A 23,971-nucleotide genomic window follows, 5' to 3' on the forward strand; every position below is an offset into this window, starting at 1 on the left:
AAGCAACATTCTTGGCATATTATGCTTTATTATTTCAAGAAAGGTAAAAACACAATCAAAACGCAAAAAAAGATTTGTGCAGTGTATGGAGAAGGTGCTGTGACTGATCAAATATGTCAAAAGTGGTTTGCGAAGTTTCGTGCTGGAGATTTCTCACTGGATGATGCTCCACAGTAGGGTAGACCAGTTGAAGTTGATAGCAATCAAATGAGATATTAATTGAGAACAATCAACGTTATACCACGCGGGAGATAGCCGACATCCTCAAAATATCCAAATCAAGCGATGAAAACCATTTGCACCAGCTTGGTTATGTTCATCGCTTTGATGTCTGGGTGCCACATAAGCTAAGCGAAACAAACCTTCTTGACCTTATTTCCACATGCGATTCTCTACTGAAACGTAACAAAAACGTTCCGTTTTAAAACAAATTGTGACGGACAAAGAAAAGTGGATACTGTACAATAATGTGGAACAGGAGAGATCGTGGGGCAAGTGAAATGAACCACCACCAACCACACCAAAGGCTGGTCTTCATCCAAAGAACGTGATGTTGTGTATATGGTGGGATTGGAAGGGAGTCCTCTATTATGAGCTCCTTCCGGAAAACCAAATGATTAATTCCAACAAGTACTGCTCGCAACTGAAAGCAGCACTTGACGAAAAGCGTCCGGAATTAGTCAACAGAAAACACATAGTCTTCCATCAGGATAATGCAAGACCCCATGTTTCTTTGATGACCAGGCAAAAACTGTTACAGCTTGGCTGGGAAGTTCTGATTCACATGCTGTATTCACCAGACATTGCACCTTCGGAGTTCCATTTATTTTGGTCTTTACAAAATTCTCTTAATGGAAAAAATTTCAATTCCGTCGAAGACTGTAAAAGGCACGTGGAAGAGTTCTTTGCTCAAAAAGATAAAAAGTTTTGGGAAGATGGAATTATGAAGTTGCCTGAAAAATGGCAGAAGGTAGTGGAACAAAACGGTGAATACATTCAATAAAGTTCTTGGTGAAAATGAAAAATGTGTCTTTTATTTTTACTTAAAAACCAAAGGCATTTTTTTGCCAACCCAATATTAACAAATAGAATTTGGGAGCAGATTTAAATAATAATTTAACATGACTATGACTGTGTATTACAAGAATGCAAAGGTGGCTAAATGCTTGAAAATTTGTATTAATGTTGACCAAAGGGGGAAAAGCATATAATCCCATGGTAGATTTCAATAAAACATTCATAAAATTTAATGTCCATTCTTGATAAATGTTCTTTGTAAAATGGGATTAGGTGAATAATTTCCTTACTATCAAAACATATCTTATACCAAAAGTCAATATCAAGCTTAGCAATTAAGCACTTATAATTTCTATAATATGACATTGCTTTTATGTGACAGACATTGCAATTAGACAAAAGAACAAAATAAGAGGTTTAACTATTGGAATGAAGAAGACAAAATTATCATCATTTGCAGATAATAGAAAGCCTAAGATTCAGCAGAAAATTACTGAAAATTAAAAGAGTAAAAGAGAGTTGAGAAAGTTTTGATGATATAATATTAATATTCAAAAATCAAAAGTCTTATAATGTATAAGAAATATAACCCAAATTTAATCCATTTTAAAAGTACAAAACATAAAATTATACAAATAAATTTGAATTATGTGAAAAAAAGAGAAAATTACCAAGAAATAGAAGATAATATATGACTAAGTGAAAAGGCATCCCCTGTGAGTGCACAGAAATATTCTCATATAAATTCTTCCAAAATAATCGAGAAAATCCCTTTTCTGGTCAAAATCCCAACATGATATTTACAGAAAGAAGCATATTTCAAAGTATTGTATGAAAAAAATGTGGTATCTCAAATCAATGGTGATTGGGAAAAGATAATCACATAAATAATTGTGCTATTTTAACTGCAGTGAATAGTGTGAAAGAAAAATACAGGTTGGTGTGAAATGTTTTACATAAAATGTGGGTTCTTGTTTCATTCATTACACAAAATAAATTCCAAATACAGCAATGTTTTAAAGTAAAAACCAAAATTACATAAGAACTAGGAGAGAGACTGGACAAATATTTTTATAATCGTGGGTGGAAAGTCTATCTGAACATGTCATGACAGCCGGTGATCACAAACAAAAGATTAATAACCTCAACTATGTAACAGTGAAAACTTCCCAATGGCAAAAACAGACAAGAGCCCTATAAATAAAGTTGAAAGACAAAGGACAAATGTGGGAAAATATGTGCAATACAAATGACAGACAACTTGCTGCTACTCTGGTATGAAAAGAGTTGTGTAGTCATTGAGAAAACATCATTATTCCTCCCAAGGGAAAAAGTATCGGTTCTTCAGCTGATAGAATTTTTCTCCTGTCTCTACTGACCTGTTCCCACAGACTCTGAAGATGAAGGGAGAGGGATGACCAATGGCAGTTCCTATCACTCACTCCTGCCAGGATCGTCCCAGCGCCCTTCACACACACACACACACACACACACACACACACACACACACCATGTGAACATACCATACACACATACACCACACAATACACGCATGTGCACATACAACAGACAACACACACATGCAGCCATGTACCATACACACACCCCACATGAACATACCACATACACATGCACCACACAATACACACGTGTGCACACACAACAGACAACACACATATGCACACATGTACCATACACACTATACACACCCCACGTGAACATACCATACACACATGCACCACACAATAACACATGTGTGCACACACAACAGGCAAAATAAATATGCACACATGTACAATACACACACACTCATGCCCTTTGGGCAATTTGTTGAGGAATCACAACTGCCTGTTTGCGGTGTGTACCTTCCAGGAATACTGTTCAGCTGTTTCTAAGCTTTGCATTCTTTCTGGATCCAGACATTGCCCTGGGATGTGGTCGTGGACGGGACATGTCCTGTCTGCCCCAGAGTGGATTCAGTGCCTAGAGGAACACCACAGCCTATTTCCCAATTCCAGTCACTGGAAAGGCTTTCCTCCCTCTGCAGCAGGGCTCTGCTTTTGTGAAACGAAGCCAGAATGAACAGTGAGCTGAAGCCCAGTCCTCCTCAGGTTCTGCCGTTAGGTGGTCTTAGTCCCCGATGGTTTTAGGAAACCCCCTTCCCTTCCCAGGTTTGGCAAGGTCTTCACGGGGGACTTGGGGAAGGGGGCCTCCAATCATGAGTGACTGCAGAGGAAGCCAACATGGACCATAAACTGTCATATGACAACTTGTCCAGCCACGATGACAGAAATTCCCCAGAATGTATCTAATCGAGGGACAAGGTCCCTGTGGCAACAGTCACCTGTGGAGGTCACTTGTGGAGGTCCACATGACTTCAGTTCTGTGGAGGCTCAATACTGCTGGAATCCCCCTTTGAAGATTGCCGTCAGAGCCTGAAGCACATTTTTTGCGGGTGTTCTGAGTCCATAAGTGAAATGTTTTTCAGATTGTATTCAATTTTTGGAAATAGGTAAAAGCCATTTGCCACATGTTCTAGTGTTTTTGTTTTTGTTTTTTGGCCATGCCAGTGGCATGCGGAATCCCGACCAGAGATTGAACCCATGCCCCCTGGACCGCCAGGGAAGTCCCCCCACAAGTTCTAGCTTGTAAAAGAAATGTCCATAGAGAATGGATTTGTGGTTGCCAAGGGGGAGGGAGGGTGGAGGAGGGATGGAGTGGGAAGTTGGGATTAGCAGATGCAAATTATTTTATATATACAATGGTAAACAACTAGGTCCTACTGTATAGCACAAGGAACTATATTCAACATACTGTGATGAACCTTAATGGAAAAGAATATTAAAAAAGGATGTATAAGGCTTCCCTGGTGGCACAGTGGTTAAGAATCCACCTGCCAATGCAGGGGACACGGGTTCGAGCCCTGGTCCGGGAAGATCCCACATGCCGCGGAGCAACTAAGCCCGTGCGCTACAACTACTGAGCCTGTGCTCTAGATCCCACGAGCCACAACTACTGAAGCCCGCGCACCTAGAGCCCATGCTCCGCAACAATAAAAGCCACTGCAATGAGAAGCCCGTGCACCGCAACGAAGAGTAGCCCCTGCTCGCGGCAACTAGAGAAAGCCCCCGCGCAGCAACAGAGACCCAACACAGCCAAAAATAAATAAAATAAATTAATTTTTTTTAAAAAAAAGAATGTATTTTTTAAAAAAAGAATGTATATGTAACTGAATCACTTTGCTGTACAGTAGAAATTAACACAACATTGCAAATCAACTATACTACAATAAAAAAAATTAAAGAAATGTCCAACTGGTTAAGTTTTAATGATACATGTTTTATATGCATATATAATGTTTTCACCATATGTAGAGAAACAGAGACAGAAAACCGTGAGGTAATAAAACTGCTTGATGTTCTTTGGTGGCTCATAAACAAATTCTGAAGGCAATTCCCAAAGGGAATTTCTAAAGATTTTTCAAACACTAATAGCATCACTGGAATAAGTGTTTATTTAGTTTTTCAAAGTAACTACTTCGAAGAAGTATATTTAAATGAATGTCTAGTATGTTTGGGGGAAAAAAGTCTCATTAGAGTCACAAATTGTGTAGCAGATGTTCTCTTCTTTCTAAATGTTATTTTCAAAGGCTTAATAAGCATATCTTCCCCTTCCTATATGTACCTCCCTGCATCCCTCCAGCACCCAGCCAATCCAATGCACCATCAACTCCTTCATTTTTACTTTGGTAATGTCTCTCTTATGTTGGTCCATCCCTCTATTGTGATCTTTAATGTCTCTTCATGAAATTTCCTGCCTTTGTTCATATTCTTATACCCTTCCCCCCTTCCATTACTGGAATTTCCCTTCTAGTCTTCTCTGCCTGATAAAACCCTCCTAATCCTTCAAGGTCCAGCTCAAACTCCACCTGAGTAACCTTTGCTACCCCCTTCCCTCTTCCTCTTCTTTGCACCCCTTCCCTCTTGTCTTTCTGCTTGCCATTCTGCTTGTAGTGTAGAAACTCCATCACTGAAGGCATTCAGTAAAATATTTGCTGGGTATTGTGAAATGAAGATTGGACTGATGTCTCAATCAGAGGGGAAATTCAGGGTCAAATGAAAGCAGATGACGTCAGCTTCTTTCAGCTGGGCAAGAGTCCAGTCTGCTCACAATGAATGCTAAACTAACAGGACGGGACTAGATTTCACACTTCCAGTCTCATTTCTTTGAAAGAGTACTGGGAAGTTTCCTGGCTATGCTCCAGATAGAGGACACACATCAAATCCTCCTTAGGGTTTAAGAAACATGCCTCAGACAGATATGATCCATTGGAAGCTATCAATTAGAGAAGAGTAGTATTAGGCAAGAAAAGAAAAAAGCGTTACCGGGGAATAGAAAGGTCGAAGACACAGGCTGTGTGAGCTAGGATGGAAATCACACCTAGCCTTTGAACAGTGAACATTTTGATCATCTGTCTGATGTCCACCTGGCTTCCTACTCCCATGTTATGTTCTTCATTTCTTGCTTCATTTTTGCTGGTGCAAGAAAAATTAAAATATAGGTGTGACTTCCAGAGAAAAATAACAGCAGAACTTGTGAATTGTCTGATCATTCTTTTCCCCTTGCAGGAGGATCTTACAGTTTTTGTTATTGATGTGTAAGACTATTATATAGTAAGCCTATTAACTCATTTTTTTAATTGATTTTAAACAGCTTTTATTCTTTTTTTAAACTAATTTTTATTGGAGTATGGTTGCTTTACAATATTGTGTTAGTTTCTACTGTACAGCAAAGTGAATCAGCTATACGTATACATATATCCCCTCTTTGTTGGATTTCCTTCCCATTTAGGTCACCACAGAGCACTGAGTAGAATTCCCTGAGCTATACAGTGGGTTCTCATTAGTTATCTGTTTTATACATAGCATCAATAGTGTATATATGTCAATCCCAATCTCTCAATTCATCCCACCTGCCCCTTTCCCCCTTAGTATTCATACGTTTGTCCTCTACGTCTGTGTCTCTATTTCTGCTTTGCAAATAAGAACACCTACACCATTTTTCTAGATTCCACATATATGTGATAATATACGATATTTGTTTTTATCTTTCTGACTTACTTCACTATATATGACAATCTCTAGGCCCATCTACGTCTCTACAAATAACCCAATTTCGTTCCTTTTTATGGCTGAGGAATATTCCGTTGTATATAGGTACCACATGTTCTTTATCCATTCCTCTGTTGATAGACATTTAGGTTGCTTTCATGTCCTGGCTATTGTTAATAGTGCTGCAATGAATACTGGGGTGCATGTGTCTTTTTGAATTATGTTTTTCTCTGGGTATATGCCCAGTAGTGGGATTGCTGGGTCATATGGTAGTTCTATTTTTAGTTTTTTAAGGAACCTCCATACTGTTCTCCATAGTGGCTGCATCAATTTACATTCCCACCAACAGTGCAAGAGGCTTCCCTTCGTTGTTAATCATATTTATTGCAAACAAGTGTTCCCCAAATGGTTAGACATTGATTCCCACACTTCCCTAATAATCTATCATTCCCCACTAATTTGAAATCACTACCAAGCTCTATACTTAGCAGGAAGGACCACCAATAATACATTTTGCCAAATGACAGGCTCAAAAGGTGGGCTCGAGGGTGGACCCAGAGCAACTCCAAGCCAAATGGACAGTGACATTCTGCAAACTGGTAGTTAAAAAACCAAAAAGCCTGTGGTGATTCAGCAAGCTTACTCCTGAGAATAATAATAATAATAAAATCTACGTACTTTTGTCTTAGAGTATGTGGCATAAGTATTGAGTTCAGAGCATTTCCAAAACACAGTATAACTCAGGCTAACTTAAGCTATGATTTCTTTCATTGGGTGTCAAATCCCATCCCTGTGTGCTATGGATTTTTTTTTTAAAGCTTTCTTTTCACTGTAAGTATTCATTATAAATCTTATAAACATAGATTTAAATGATTCTAGTGGCCTATCACCACCCTCAGAGTGGGGTTCCTGGGGAATCTCTTCAAATTAGATAGGAATTCACTAAGATCAGAGAATTTTGGAGCTTCTCGGTTGAGATGCTTAAAAGTTCAGCATAGCTGTGCAGCCTCTCCTTCAGGCTCAAGTCTCAGGCTCTCATTCCACTCAGAAAGCATCGGTTCAAAATACGTGGTTTAAAAAAAAAACAAAAACAAAACAAAAAAAAACCGTGGTTTTCCCTGTTGCTCAGTTCTAACAATTTCTTTTTCTTTCAGTTTACCAGAATGCAGCATGGTGGTTGATGAAGCAAACAATTACCCAAAGCAGGAGTCATATAGCAAAAAAAAGGTATGCAAAGCAGGAGTCATATAGCAAAAAAAGGTATGCAAAGCAGGAGTCATATAGCAAAAAAAGGTAAGTCAGTTTGGAAACTTTATCAGAGTTTCCAAAAATGCAGGCTAATACACAGCAGCAGACTAGAAGTAGTCCAAACAATTTATTCTTGGGAAACTGGTGAAGGCCCAGGAATTAAGGGCAATGACCTGGGTGACGAAGCTGACGAAAGCTGGGTGGACAATAAAGGGCCACTTGGCAACTCACTTGCAGGCAGAGGCTGAGGATGATGAGCTGGCCAGCCAACCGTGGAAAGCTATGAGTGCAATACAATCGATACAGACCACAGTCCCAGGTCAAGTGTAGAATAAACACAAGTATCCCTCCAATGCACATAGGCAGCCCTCCGAGACACACAGGTAACTCCCCAAGTCTGTTCGGCACTGTGTGTCCCTCCAGGAAAGCAGACCGCCTCCTGCCATCCAGAAGTAGGTCTCTGTTTCTTCTATCTCATCCAGTGACAAGCCTTGGTCTTTCCATGCCTGGCTCACAGTGAAACTCACGTGCCCTCCCAGCTGTATCTCCAGTGTAGGTTCCAGCTCTGTTCTAGCTCCACCCCGATTTGAGTGATCTCTTTACAGAGGTCTGCAGGGGTCTGCAGCAGCAGCCTGCAGGTTGAGGGAGAGGAAGTCAGAGGAGTGGCTGCAGAGAGGAGGAGAAGTGGAGGAAAGGGGCTGACACCAGAGGTGTGTTACAGCTGGACACTGAGATGCAGTCTCACGAGGTCAGTATGGGGGCTGGTCCTTTTACCTTTGCGGAGTTCCTTCAGCCTCCATCTAATCCAGTGAGCTGTTCCAGATGCACAAACTCAGATTGATATTCAGACCAGATAGCTATGTGTTAATTTTCTACAAGAAATCCAGTAAAAATGCTCATGAATGCTGATCACAGGCAGTCAAGTCAGACTCAGCTGTTTTGTGTCCTTGGCGGCAAGCTGCAGACAGGCTGGAGTCTTTGAGTCTGGCAGCCCCGTGCACCATCTCCCTTACAGGGCCACGCGCAGTACGGACGTTTATACTCTCTGACCAGGACCAAGACACTGTCTTCCTTGTTCGGTGCAAGAGATGCGCTGCCCAGCTGCTGCCCCTTCCTAGGTCTTGTGATAACAATTCCCCTTTCCTGGGCTCTGCCCCTCTTTGGCCAGAAAGCAGCATGGCGGAAAGCCTCATGGTTGTCCCTGACCATCCCAGCACAGCAAAGCGTCAGTGTCTGCATCATCTGGTGTTCATCTCTGTGAGATCTCAATTCACAGTGATCATCCCAAGACAGCCCAAATTCCCTCTGGTTCTTGGAGCTGAGCCCTCTTTCAGGTTCTAAGGTTCACTCTTCACTGGAAGGCCCCTTGGACAGAAGGAATCACAGCTTGTGCCAAGAGCTGTACGTGCTTTGCCCTTTGTCTCAGCCATTCTCGGCTGCACAAAGCTACTGCCAAGTCCTTGGTTATGGAGGGTCTTGGGGCTGGGAAGGACCTTTGTGCTCTCCAGTGCTGGTCCCCGGAGCTCTCACCACCCTCTGGAAGCCTTGAACCTGGTCAATGTTGCCTTACCTTGCCCAGCCCACCAAGACTCAGGATGGCCCTTTACAGGGACTATAGGACAACTAACCCTACAGGCCATACACTAGGCTCACTAGAGTTTGGCGGAAATAGACTTTTGCAGGCCAAGTTCACAAATCCTTAATCCTACTAACCCAAAGGCTAGGAGATGGGACACATGCCCATGGACCCAGGGAAATGGTGTTCTTTCCCTTCTCCAAATCTCTGTGCCTTGCTCAAGGGAACGCAACCAGTCCAAGGGGAGACGGCAGTCTTCCAGACCCAGTTACCTTCCTGAAACCTCTGGCCATTGGTCACTTCCACCCCTGGCAGCCTTGGTACCTCTCCATAGAGAAAATAGAAGTATTCCTAGGCTTTTGCTATAAAGTTAAGTAGCCCTGTCAGAAGAACCTAGGAAAAATTTATGGTAGAATTTAAAGTCTATAACTGATTTTTTCTTTAGTAACTTATGGTAGGCAAAATTCTATGAGATGACCCTCATAATCTCTGCCACTTGGTGTCCACAGCCTGTGTAAATTTTTCCCCTTGAGTGTGACTTAGTTCTAACCAACAGAATATGGAAAAAGTGAAGGGCTTTTGCAGATGTAATTAAGGTTCCAAATTAGTTGCTTTTTGGTTAGTTAAAGGTAGATTATCCTGGGTGGGCCTGACTTAGTCAGATGAAAGCCCTTTAAAAGAGGAACTGGGCCCTCCCTGTACTCAGAGATTGTCCTTGCTGACTTGATGAATTGGGCAGTCTGTTTAGGAAGCCCATCTGGCAAACAACTGCAAATGGCCCTCTAGGAACTATGACTGGCATCTAGGACCCGAGGACAGCTTCCAGCTGACAGCCAGCAAAAAGTTGGGACCTTCAGCCATACGACTACGAGGAAATGGATTCTGCCAACAATATGAATAAGCATGGAAGGGGTATCTTCCCCTGTCGAGCCTCTTGATGAAGATGCAACCTAGCCAACACCTTCCTTGCAGACTTGTGATACGCTGAGCAGAGAAACCAACTAAACCAAACCTGGATTCCTGACCCATAAAAACTGGAGGATAATAAATGTGTAGTAGTTTAAGCTATTACGTTTGTGGTAAGTTGTTACACAGCAATAAAAAAATAAAAAAGCATATATAGTCTTTGCTATAATTCTCTCTCAAATATTTCATCTTCTAGTTTCTAGTTGTCCCCTAAAATCACATTACCAAAGATTCATTAAAAAATTTTAAGAAATCTGAATCAGCACTGTGAAACAAGGAAGAATGCATTCAACATTCAGAAACTTTGGGAAATTTTCAGAAGTTTTTCAAAAATATAAAGTTTAAGTTAACAGCTGGCAACAGAATTCTTAAGGAGGAAACTCTTCTTGTTTAAAAAATTACTTTGGTAAAGTACTTTGGTTAAAAAAAAGAAAGACATAGATGAGTTGTTCTGCATTTCAGGAATTTAGGGGATTTGATAAAGAATGAAGATGGGAAGGGATGGGAAAGGAAGGAAACTTCGAAGAACAAAGATAACTAACATCCTCTTTTAATTATTTGTGTATCTAAAATATAATACTCTCTTGTTATAGGCAGAAAAATGGCCACCAAAAATGTCCACGTATTAATCTCAGAGCCTGTGGATAAGTTATCTTCCATGGTAAAAGGAACATTGTAAATGTGATTAAGTTAAGGATCTTGAGATGGGAGATTATCCTGGATTATCCAGGGAGGCCCGCTGTAATCTCCTATAAATGAAATGGGGGCAGGGGTGGACGGGAGAGTCAGAGTCAGAGAGAGATTCAAAGATGCCACACTGTTGGCTTTGAAGATGGAGGAAAGGCCACAGTCAAGAAATATAGGCAGCCTCTAAAAGCTAGAAGCAGCAAACAAATGGATTCTCCCTCAAGCTTCCAGAAGGAACACAGCTCAGCCAACACTTTGACTTTAGCCCAGTGAGACTCATGGCAGACTTCTGACTTCCAGAACTGTAAAATAATAAATTTGTGTGGTTGAAAGCCACCAAGTGTGTGGCAATTTGTTACAGCATCAGTAGGAAACTAATACACTCTCCATTCACGTTACCTAAATGCCCCAAGTCCTTAGTGAAACTTTGGGTGGAAATCATGAAAAGGAGCTGAGTTCCACAGGTGAGTCGATGCAGGGGGGAACAGGGACCCCACATAGGAGGATGAGATGATCCATCAGCTAAATTAATTCATAGGAAGCAGAAAGTAGGCCCTAGAGTTGATCATGGGAATATAACACATCCACCTTTACCCCCTCATGGAATTTTCAGAAATCTTAAAAGACAGCACTGGATGCCCCACCAATTTTGTGATGGAAAATTAAACCAAATCTAAGTGTCTTGGGTTTAGAAGGAGACTAAGCAGTACCCATCATATTTTTATTGACACATGTGTAATAGGATATTAAATGGAACACTTTCTTTTCCTTATGAAATTTTATTTTTATGTTTTTGAATAGTAATATACTTACACGTTTAAAAACAAAACAAAATAAGAAGATAAACACTTAAAAGACTCACTCTCACCCTGTCCACCTTCACCCCATTCTTCCTTGCTCTATTTGTAACCATTTACATCAATTCATTGCTATCATTCCTGTGTTTATGTAAAATTGAATAAATATTCTCATTCCCCCTCTTTCTTACATAAGAGATAGCGTATGATATACACTATTCTCCATCTTGTTTTCCTCATTAAAACAATACAGCTTAAAGATCTCCCCATATCAATGCGTAGAGTCCTTCCTCGTTCCTTTTTTACAACTCAGGGTATTACATTGTGTACACGGAAGTATCATAGTTCATGTAACTAGTTTCCTCCTGAGAGGCATTTGGGTTGTTTCTAAGCTTTTGTTATTATAAGCCACGTCATAATGAATAACCTTGCTCATGTGTCATTGGGAACATGTGCAGATGAATCCATGGGATAGGTCCCAGAGGTGGGATTGCTGGGTTAAAGACAAAGGCAATGTAAATATTGCCAGATTTCCTTCCATAAAGGTTGTACCATTCTGTACTCTCACTAACAACGTTTGAGTTCCTATTTCCCCACAGCCTCAAAAGAGACTGTGTTGTTAAATCTCTGGCTTTCTCATTGACGGGTGAGAAATGATACCTCACTAACTTGCACTTTTCTTAAAAGTAAGGTTGAGCATCTTTTCTTACGTTTGGGAGCTATTTACATTTCTTTTTCTGTGAACTGTATTTTCCTATCATTTGGCCTCAAATTGGACCCTTTCTGTTTCAACCAAAGTTCAAAAAAATTGAAAATAATAGGTTGCAAACACTCCCATATTCTAAAAGAAGGCTTTCCAAATGGTCTTGTGACCCTTAGTCCAATACCCAGGCTATAAAGGGGTTTAAAATTGAAAAGGCCAAAAGAAAGTAGTTCTTTAGGGAAAGCTGTTGGCATTCTCTGCATTTTCTATCCCCCACCATGACGGTAGGAGGTAAGGGGACCTTCCTCAGTGCAAGTCAGGAAAGAGGAGCTTCAAGGGGACCTCCACTCAGAGACTTTGTGTCCCCTAAAACTTCAGAGGACACAGAGGTCTGGTACCTGACTCCAAGGATAAGAAACCCAAGGATCAAGAAGCTGAGGCTGTCAGGCCAGCATCAGGGCAAAAAAGTGGGAACCACATTGGAATGTAGTAGAAGCTACACTTCCACTGATGGAGGCCAAAGGGTCTAATGGGTAAGAAAACTAAAGTCTGTGGCTGGAGTGATCTGTGATGGTGGGGCAATCCCTCATTTGGCATGGCAAGGGTCTGTGAGTTTCTGTGAGTCAAGGAGATACCCAGGAAAGTAACTGAGCTGGAGGAGCCATCTTTTTTTTTTTTTTTTTTTTTTTTTTTTTTTAGGAGGAGCCATCCTGATGTGACTTTTCCCAAAAAAGGCAGATTGCCAGGGCAAGAGAACTCTAACAGTGCCAGCAGTAAGAGGCTGTGGGATGCACTTTCAGGGGCAGGATCAGAGGTAGTGACATAAGAGATCAGGATAACAAGATGTAAAATATCTAGACACACACAACCAAAAATAAGTATGAATAACCTTGTAAGTTGAAAATTAGAACACGCTAGACAGGAACACACACAAACATTAAATGGAGACACATATTGTGTTCTGGGATAAGAGCACTCTTTATTTAATGTATCCCCAAGAAAAATATGAAGATTTTGGGGGGAACTTGACCAAATAATTCTTTAGTTTACATATAATAAATATGTATACATGAATAAATATATAATAAAAGCTGAGAATACTCTGAGAATTAACAGAAAAAGGGTGGTAACTTCTTTTACTTGGTACTAAAAAAAAAAACCCCTATTTTAAACTTATAGCAGGTGGTATTGGCACAGAAATAAATCAGCAGAACAAAAGAGAAAGTTCAGAAGTAGACTCTAGTATATGATTCAGTATACGAGTCAAATCACGAGGGGAAAAAAATAACAGTCAAGGAATATTCATAGAACAACTGGCTAAACCATTTAGCAAGAATAAAAAAAAGACCCCTCCCGACCTCACTCCTTATACTAAAATGTTTCAGATGGATTAAAGATTTAAATGTTTTTTTTTTTAACTGCTGAATTATAGTTATTACCTTGAGATTGGAAGGTCCTTCTAAGCATGGTACCAAAGGCAAAATACATAAGGAAAAAGACTGATACATTTGACTACACAAATTTAAAGTTTTTGTGTGGCAATGCATGGCACAAACAGGTCAAAAGGGAAGTAATAAAGTAGAAAATTTGTTTACAACACATGTGACAGCTAAAAGTGAAAATTACTATAATACAAAGAACTTTTTCAAATCAATATAAGACAAGCCAACTACTGAGAAAAAAGGCACATCACCACAACAGAATTACAAATGACCAATCAACATGCAAATTAGTCAGAGAAATGCAAACAAAACATTGAAAGGTCATTTTTCACCTACCAGATTAATCACGATTAAGAATATCAACGGGGCTTCCCTGGTGGCGCAGCGGTTGAGAATCTGCCTGCCAATGCAGGGGACACGGGTTCGAGCCCTGGTCTGGGAAGATCCCACATGCCACGGAGCAACTGGGCCCGTGAGCCACAACTACTGAGCCTGCGCGTCTGGAGCTTGTGCTCCGCAACAAGAGAGGCCGCGACAGTGAGAGGCCCGCGCACCGCGATGAAGAATGGCCCCCGCTTGCCACAACTAGAGAAAGCCCTCGCACAGAAACGAAGACCCAACACAGCCATAAGTAAATAAAAAAAAAAAAAAAAAAAAAAAGTTTAAAAAAAAAAAAAAAAAAAAGAATATCAACGATGCCCAGGTATGTTGAGGCTTCCTGCTGGTGAGAGCATAAACTGGTATAAACTTTCTGAGATTCCTCTGACAATATGTAGTAAATCTACAGTGTATATAGTTTTCATTCCAACAACTTCAAGTCTAGGAATTTAGCATAAGTGATAACTGAATACAATTATACAGACATATATAAGAATAGTAAACATCTGGAAACACTCTAAATGCACAATACTCAACAGAGTATTAGTTAAATAAATTATGGTACCAACTTTTAATGCCATCATGATTGACATGAAAAATGTGTCCAATGCATGTTACAAACCACGTGCCTAGTTTGACCCCATTTTGGTAACCTTGAGTTAGGCCAAAAAAGTATGGATATGGATACACACACGCACACATACACAGAGACACACACACACGTCACCAGAATGACTCATTCATTCTCTCTCTTTCTGAAACAATGGACGTACACTTTTTAAAATTGATTTGCCTCACTGCATCACCTGCCCACAAATGGACACAGAAAAATCCACACCCACTTTCCTCTCCAAAATCAGGCACTTGAGTTTAACCAACGATGGCTGTGGGAGGCAAATGGTCCTTAAAACACCATTTGATTGATGTCTACTACCCACTGGTTTTCTCTCTGATGAAGGGAATGGAAAAATTAAAGGGTTAGGAAATCGGAATATGAGATTAGCAGAAAAAGGGAGCCTTGAGAATTCTTTTATACCTCCTTTAAAATCAATTTAAATACTAACTTTATTCCAATCCACTATGGAATTTCAAGGTAATGACTTTTGCTCTGGTCTTAATCTTAAGGGCCCAGCTGCAATTTTAGGTCTGGAGTCATGGATGGACTATTACCTATTTCCCCTAGTTAACCTCCATCTATTTTGGTAGCTTGTGGCTCCTTCTAGAAGTGATGGGGGAAGGTATATCACAGTGAAAAGATAAGTATAAAAAGACACAGTTGCTATAATAGTAAAAGTAACAATTGAAGTTACGTCTCTGTCTGAACCCATCTCTCCACTCTAAAATGGGAAAATGATAACTCCTAACCTTCCCACTACACAGAACTGTTGTGAGGATGGAATGAAAGAACATGTATAAACAAAAACCATGGTGGAGATAAATAAAAACTATGGGCACCAAAAAAAAAAAAAAAAAATTCAGCCAGGGAACAATCTGCTCCATATCTGGGCAACCCTCAGTTTTGATTCCTAGTCTAGAAGGGAGCTCAAGACTGGATCTTGGCACTTGCCTCTACACACTGTTCCCAAGACAGTTAATAAGGAAAAGATCCTTCTTCCATCACTATCTGAGGATCTAGCTTTATTTAGTGGCACTCATAACCCAACTCTGAATGCTACCTGATCAGTCCTTCAACAGAAGGACCCTGCATGCTTCTAGGAAGACCCACTATTGGTCTCCTGAGATGCTCTCCCCGCCTTAACCAGGAATCCACTTGGGAAAAAAAGGGACAGTATTGTGGTTAAGCTACCAGGCGAATTCAGAGAACTTAAGGCTGCCTTCATGTGCATGAGAAAATGATCAGAAAAGAACTGCAGGAAAATGGTGCATCCTTCTTGCAAATGCTCAGCACCTACTTCTGTTAAGTATTAACACTGAGCAACTCTGTGCTATAGTTTGGAACATTTAGAGGAAGGGACAAAATCTATGTTTTTGTTATTTCAGTATTCTTTCATGAACTGCTTTTACATTTCTGCACTGTACCCAGAAGTACATTTGACTTCATCTTTAGTCAGTTTTCTTAACCAGAAACTTTTGATACCAAGCAAATAGGACTTCTTCCTTTCAATGACAATTATGCTAAGTTCCCATGTGGACAAATGTAGCTTCTTTGGCAGTTAATCCTAGAACTTGAAATTAGGAGGACTACAGAAACATATGGTATTTACAGAACTGGTAAAAAATAATAATAAGGGGGGAGAAACTCAGATTCTCTCTTTGGTTAGAGGAGGCTTGGAGGAAAATCCTTACTCATCAGAGACCCTACCTCATACTAACCAAATAATTTGTAAAGATTCCAAACATAATTCAAGAGCTGTGAAAACTGTATGAGTTTGAATTGTTGCACATAAAAATTAAAAGTTGGAAGCTATTTGTATTAGTCTATTGAGAGTTCCACTCTACAGTTCACCTGAATGAGAGCAGGAAGTGTTCTACATGTTGATCCTAAGTTGTAGACTGAGACGGCACCTCAGAGGACAAAGGACAATTATTCCTAATACTGCCCAGTACTGGCTGGGGCCAGGGCTGACAGCTGGCCTTGAAAACTCAAGCATCAGGGTATCACTTCCCTCTCTCTGACTCTTCCCAGTTGAGAGGATATGCTTTGGGCCAGATCTCCCTGGGGGAGCAGCTTCATAGAGAGTTGCCACCTGTTCCTATCATTGCTGATGTCTCCTCATCTGCCTACAAGCCCAGGCTGCTCAGATGTGTCCCTCACCGGTGCCCAGTGAGCCGGTGGAGAACACACCAGCCCACCATGTGGGAAAGACTGTCCCTTTTCCTCAGGACTGTGGTGTTGCCCAATTCTAGGACCACGTTCATATATGCTGCACCCCGAGCTGGGCAATATCACTGCCCCCCCACCTCTCCCCATGCTTTCTATGCCCTAGGCCTGGAGAGGGAGGGAGAAGGCAGAGGAGGACACCACCGTCACTTAGAGAAGCCACAAGCCTCCATCCTTCTTCTCCCTTCGTTTCTTGCTGAGCCTTGGAGTTACACTGTTGATTAGGGAGGAAAGTTCAAGAACACTGATTCGGGCTTTAAAAGTCAAATCGAATCCACTCCATCTGTAAATTCAGCATATTGACAGTAGGTCCGGGACATGGTTCATGATAAAGTAACACTCATAGTTACTGACGTTGTAGATAAAAGGGACGATCATGTCGCCCGCATTGTTCCCCGCATTGTTCCCCTCCCCACACAGGACTCTGGCCGTGGGCTTCACAGTGTTGCAACCCATTGTTACCACACCACCCCCAAGTCTAAAAGGAGGCACAGAGCATTTTTAGGAAATGTTCAGTGAAAAAAAATTTGCCAAGGCTGTTCTAAACATTCATGTGAAAGAGAACTGTCTAAATTAACAGAATATTTTTACTGGAATGAAGACTTATGGCTTTTGAATACATATAAGACAAAAGGAACTGTATCAAAGCAACACTGCCTAACAGATATTGCAGGGAACTTACTGGAGTGGCCAGGCTAGCACACTTTCTAATTAGTGTGTCAACCAATTGTCGGAAAAGGGCTTCTAAAGTGTTTGCCGTGTTTGCCTATGTCAGTGATCTCTAGCCTTTGCAATGACCTCCTTCATAAAGTCAAATTCTAGCCGACACTTAAGTCTATCTCATTACTTACTGTAAAAGAATGGATTCTGAATTAATGACAGAGATGCTATAAAGGAAGAGGCAGACAGTCTCTTGCATTCAGTGCCTAGAGGAGCTGACTCTCCGGCGTCACTCAGAGGAGAACACAGGCCCAGCCCATGTGACCTGCAGCCTGTGGTCAATATTACATGGTACATCAAGGTTCTCAAGTTCAGAGACACAGAACTGGTCGTGCAGCAGGGAAGACATCAACAATTCCCGAGTGTCCTCCTTTTGGGGGATTCCAAAGAGATAGTCACCGTCTTGAATCCAGGAATGGGATTGCAGGCCCACGCACACACAGGGCCTCTGTGCACACGCCTGAGAAGCTGTCATAACATCTGCCCCAGCAGTGCATCCTCTTCACGCAGCATCGGCAATCTAGACACGGCGGAGGAAAAGAGAGTTCACTGACACTGAGGTTTTCCTGCGGTGCATCCCTGTGTGCACGGGAAGCGGTACAGGAGATGAGCCACCACTCTGTGAGTTGTCAGGGCGCCATCACTGACCCTGCTCTCTTCCTGGGACTGGAGGGCACGCCCCTCCCTCCTGAGCTGCAGAGTTACCCACGCCTTTCACCTGCTGAGCCTGGGACAACCTCCTGCACTCCCCCTCTGACCCTCCTCAATCCCAGCTGTTCTGCCTGACTCCAACCCCACCCTCCCTCCATTCCACTCATTCCTCAAAACTGACAGTCGCACATACCACACTGCTGAGAAGGAGAGGAATGCGAGGACAATCACCACAGCCAGGGAGCCTAGCCCGACGCCTACCATCTGCTGCAGCGTGAGCGATGAATCTGCGGGACAGAACCACATGCTGAACCCGCAGAGCACAGAATCACGGCCCTCCCCGGAGGTGCACACTCACCTGTGCTCACTCTGTTTTAACCAGAGGTTGGCCCCATTTAACAAACCATCCCAAGAATGCCCAGAGTTCCTCTGTGCCCCCTCAGTTGGCCCTGAGAACAGGGCATCAGGAAAAACCGTTCCTTGGCACTTTTGAAAAGGAAGCGTAAAACCGGGCCACATTCAAGTTACAAGGGATAAAAGCTGATCTTGTTGGGCACACACATACAGCATCCTGTGTTGTGTGTGTTGGTCCTCTCTCAAGTCAATTACACTTGGTCCATTTTTACCAGCAGTTTTCCTTTGCGTCGAGGAAGATGTCATTCTGACGTCATTTGGACTTTTGCTCCAAAAATGATAGCTCCAGTGATCAAATATAGCAAAAAGGGACTTCCATCGTGCTCCAGTGGTAAAGAATCTGCCTTGCAATGCAGGGGACGTGGGTTTGATCCCTGGGCAGGGAACTAAGATACCACATGCTGTGGGGCAACTAAGCCTGCGTGCCAAAACTACTAAGGTTGCTCGTCTCCACTAGAGCCTGCATGCCGCAAACTACAGAGCCCATGCGCTCTGGAGCCTGTGCGCCACAACTAGAGAAGAGAAAACCCGCCGCCACAAATAGAGAGAAGCCCGAACACCACAATGAAGAGTCCGAGTGCCACGATGAAAGATCCCTCACGCCTCAACAAAGATCCCACGTGCTGCAACTAAGACCCGATGCAGCCCAAAAAAAAATAATAAAAATATTAATAAAATAAATAAATAAATATTTAAAAGAAAAACAAATATAGCAAACAAATCCTCTCTGTTGGGTAGAGTCATCTGTCATTTCCCCTACAGGAAGCAAGGGTAGTACCTCCCTGCTCTGTTTAGCAGGTTGCCGTGAAGATAAAATAAGAAAATTTATATAAAAGCTCTTTGAAAGACATTCGTATGTTCTATTCAGAGGTGCATCGCATGTCAACTCCAGGGAGATCCCTGGCTGTTAACTGAAAAACACACACATTTGAGTTGTACCTTTGGGCCAAGTGACTAAGTCAGGGCATCATGTTCTAAACTAAAGATCTCATTTTAACTTGCAAACACTTACTTAGCACTTACTATGTGCCAGACACTGTTCTAAAACCTCTCCTAACCACCCACTGGGTACCATAATAATAGCACCAGGTATTATTACACTGGGTACTATTATTATTCCCATTTTATAGATGATGAATCAGACATGGAGTGGTTAAGAAACTTGCCCAAGGTCACCCAGCTAGTAAATGACAGAGCCAGGATTCAAACCCAAGCTGCCTGGCTCCACGATCTTTGCTTTTGACCACAGCACCATGCTTTCCCAGTGCAGATCTGAATCCAGCTCTTTCTGCAGCAGAGTGGGTCATGTTCTCCCCCAGAAGTCAGGGGTGCTGGCCCAGATCTTTCCTCCACAGGCTGATGATTATGGGGCCTCGGGCTGTGGTTGCTCAAATTCCTCTTTGGAAGAACAAAAATCTGTACAATGGTGCCACCAGACATTGAGAAGATCTTGGGGGGCTGACTTTGCATGTATAGAATTAAAAATAAAAATACCACCAAGTCATGGAATAAGTTTAAGGGAGTGCAACCAATTCCAAATTTTTCCAGATGATTTGTTGCAGTTGTCATTGTTGGAATATCAAATTACAGTCATCCCTCGGTATCCATGGGGGGTTGGTTCCAGGGCCCCCCTTGGATACCAAAATCCTCAGATGCTCGAGTCCCTGACATAAAATGGTGTAGTATTTGCTTATAACCTACTGTATACTTTAAATTGTCTCTAGATTATTTATAATACCTAATACAACATAAATGCTATGTATATAGCTGTAAATACAACATATTCAATAAATGCTAGGTAAATACTTGCCAGTGTGTGGCAAATTCAAATTTTGCTTTTTGGAACTTTTTGGAATTATTTTTTCTGAATATTTTCAATCCACGGTTGGTTGAATCCATGAATGTGGAACCCGCAGATATGGAGGGCCAACTGTATTTCATTTGTCTGTACCCTCCTTTTACCGATGCACCAGGCATATGCTTAGTGCTCCCCCTGGGTAATCCAACACTGCCACTGAAGAGCTGAAAACAGCAAAAGCAAACATCTGTTACCGTAAGGGGAGAGGGGCTTAAGAGGAAAAATAGCCCCTGGACTTGAGACCCTCAAAATATAGATGACTTATTTCCCTGGCAGTGAATGTAGCACATTTGAGAACAGTTCAAGCTACTTAACTTTTTCATCATCAATTCTGTGCTGTCTAATACAGTAGCCGCTAGCCACAATGTGGTTATCTAAATCTAAATTAATTTAAATTAAATTTAATTTAAAATTCAGTTTCTCAGATTCTCAGTCATACTATTTTAAGTGCACATTTCAAGTGCCCAGTAGCCACAAGTGGTGAGTGGCTACCATACTGGACAACACAGCTTTAAAATCTTTCCATCACTGCAGACAGTTCTACCGATCGGCACTGCTCAGATCTCTACAACTAGGTTGAGAGCAGTTTGATTCTACTGGAGACTCTCCAGGGGAGCTGGCACCAGCAAAAGCAGCCATGGAACATATCTTTTGCTAAAGAGCCTGGCAAATCATTACCTCAGAAAATGTTGTCAAGAGACTTTCTAGAGGGACTTCCCTGATGGCTCAGTGGTTAAGAATCCGCCTGCCAATGCAAGGGACACGGGTTTGATCCCTGGTCCAGGAAGATCCCACATGCCACGAAGCAACTAAGTCCATGTGCCACAACTACTGAGCCTGCGCTCTAGAGCCCATGAGCCACAACTACTGAGCTTGTGTGCCACAACTGCTGAAGCCCATGTGCCTAGAGCCCATGCTCCGCAACAAGAGAAGCCACCGCAATGAGAAGCCTGCGCACCGCAATGAAGAGTAGCTCCTGCTTGCCACAACTACAGAAAGCCCATGTGCAGCAACGAAGACCCAACGCAACCAAAAATAAATAAATAAATAAAATTGATTCTTTAAAAAAAAAAAAGAGAGAGACTTTCTAGAAAAACATGGCATGTATTGTTTGGCTACTTTTGGTATTCAGAAGAAAAAAGCCTTGACATTTTTAAGAAGCCATATTATAAAACAGGAGGAGGAGTTCTGGTTAAATTAGAAATTAATAAAGAAAAAAAATTAAAGGAGTGACTTGAATTACTAGATATTAAAACAGCACAGTATCAGCAGAGGAATGAATACATTGGAACAAAATAGAAAGCACAGAAACAACCCCAAGTATATAAAAGAATTTCAAAGTTTGAATCCTGGAGTCAGGTTGGCCAAGTCTATATTTGTACACCACCACTCCCCACTTGTGTGACTTTGGGCAAGTTATTCAGCCATTCTGTGCCTCAGTTTCCCCACAGAGGGATGATTTAATAACATGGGAATCATAACCATAATACCCACCTTATGAGGTTACTGTGATAAATAAATGTTATGACATGTTAGAACTGTGCCTGGTACACAGTAAGTAATTGGCAAATCTTAGCTATTATTAATTATTATTGTCGTTTTTTTGTTACTATTTCAAATCATTGGGGAAATGATACATTATTCATAACTAGCGCTGAGAAAATAGGCTAACCATTTAGAATAAAGTAATTTTGATCACTAGAGTTTACACTCTATACCAACACAAACTCTAGATGGATTAAAGACTTAAACTGAAATTTTAAAGAATTGGAACAAAATGTAAGTGAATACTTATCTAACATTAAAGCAGGCAAGAATTTTCTAAGCATATTTGTTAATGCAGGAACCTTAAAATAAGAGAATGAGAGATTTGACCATATTAAAAAGCATACACTTCTGTATACCAAAAACGACTATAAGTAAGCTTAAAGGGAAAATGGAAAACTGGGTAAAATAATGAGAATAATTAATAAGCAAGGAGTTAACATATAGAGTGTTACAAATTAATAGGGAAAAAGGCAAGTACCTCAATAGCAAGATAAACAAATTCTATCAAAAGGTAAATCATGTATAAAACATGATTACAGATGATTGATAAACCTTTGATCAACTGTTCTCTCTTACAAGTAAAAATGCAAATTAAAACACTGAGAAGCCATTTTTGTGTACTAAATTCCCTAGGGTTTTTTTGTTTTTGTTTTTGTTTTTAAGAGAAACTACAGTATTGGAGATGGTGGAAAGAATCTGGTGCTTTCCTCCACTGTTCGTTTCATGCAGTCTACCCAGTATTCCTCCCAACATTGATCATCTACATCATCTCTATATTTTGTCCTGTATAGTTTCATCCTCTACAGATTTTTTTTTCCTCTATAGATTTTGAGTCATTGATTCATGATGATGGTGAGCTGAAGATGACTGTGGACACTGACCCATGTTCTGTACCTGCCTGGATTTGACATCAACTCATTAATAAGCAACATTTGCGTAGTCATCCCGCCATTTCTAAGCTCACACCCAGCCCTCATTTCCCCACACTGTCTACCGGGCATTGTTAAGTGTTGGCTGAAGTCAAAATCCATTGTGCTTGCCACAGTTCCCTGACCATTTAGTGACTCTGTGCCAGAAGAAAGAAGAGCAGTTTCATCCAATCTGCTCATAGCTCCCATACTGACTGCTGGGAACTACAGCTTCTTCTCCCAGGTGGACACAGAGCCATCTCTTAAAGACCATGCCTGGCCTTGACTTCAAGTTATCATGCACACTTTGTAAAATCTACCTCCCTTTCACAAAGTTCCATGCCCTTTGCTCATCCTCTGTCTTCCCACTTTTCACTTCTTCGTCAAGATTCCTCAAAGATCACTTGCAGTGGTTTATCCATCTCATTTGCAAATTGTATGAGCCTGCTAGAATTTAGTGCTTCATCCATGGCAGAAGACTTTAATGTATGGAGAGCAGTTAGCTCTTCTCTAGTTTTCAAATATCAAAGAGGACATCTTTCACCCTTAGCAGGAAGCCCAACTATTCCTTACTCTCGAGGTATGTACTGGGAAATCATCTTTATTCGTTCTGTATAACATGACTTGGGTTGTAGCTCCAGGCACAATTCTTGCTGGTAGAACAGTTCCTGGTTATATGTCTTTTTTTTTTACATTATATATGTACTCTGTGAACATGAGTCAATCCAATCATGGTATAACCACATGCTTCTTTAGGGACTTCCCACATTAATTCCTTACTGAGAAAATGTATAACTGGCCAATGTGAATTACATTTTTCAGAGTTTTGCCATCCTCTGGTTACCTTCCCTTTCACGGTCTCATGCCATGAAACCATACTTATTTTTCTTCTCAATCACTTGTAGAATATTCTTTTAGAAACCCAAGTGAGTGAACCATGTGTTATATCCCAGATTCTCAGTGATTCATTCTTAAAGCAAGTAAATCCATTAGGCTTAAACTCCACCAGTCCCTGTATGGTGGCTCCCCAAAGAGGTATAGTGCTCAGGAGGAGTGATAGGGATTCCCTGGGCTTATCTTGAACATTTTCACTAATGGAAATATC

The 23,971-nt window shown here is 41.3% G+C and overlaps 1 protein-coding gene across 4 annotated transcripts in view; it reads right to left on the reverse strand.

The window, feature by feature from the left end:
- Positions 1–213: 213 nt before the first annotated feature.
- Positions 214–23,971, reverse strand: part of SUSD1 (sushi domain containing 1) — a 154,741-nt gene continuing 130,983 nt past the window's right edge. For 3 of the 4 annotated variants that reach the window (XR_009008661.1, XM_057548765.1, XM_057548763.1), the window contains 2 exons: positions 18,332–18,425; positions 13,089–18,007 (listed from right to left, as the gene is read on the reverse strand). Coding sequence is in view for 3 of the 4 variants with exons in the window: in XM_057548765.1 (XP_057404748.1) it covers position 18,007; positions 18,332–18,425 (95 nt within the window). In the remaining variant the exon portion in view is untranslated. Of the gene's footprint in view, positions 954–13,088; positions 18,008–18,331; positions 18,426–23,971 lie in introns of those variants that run through there. The other variant, XM_057548764.1, reaches the window with a different exon arrangement.

This window comes from Balaenoptera acutorostrata, chromosome 6, assembly GCF_949987535.1.
Source record: "Balaenoptera acutorostrata chromosome 6, mBalAcu1.1, whole genome shotgun sequence".
Classification (NCBI taxonomy): domain Eukaryota; kingdom Metazoa; phylum Chordata; class Mammalia; order Artiodactyla; family Balaenopteridae; genus Balaenoptera; species Balaenoptera acutorostrata.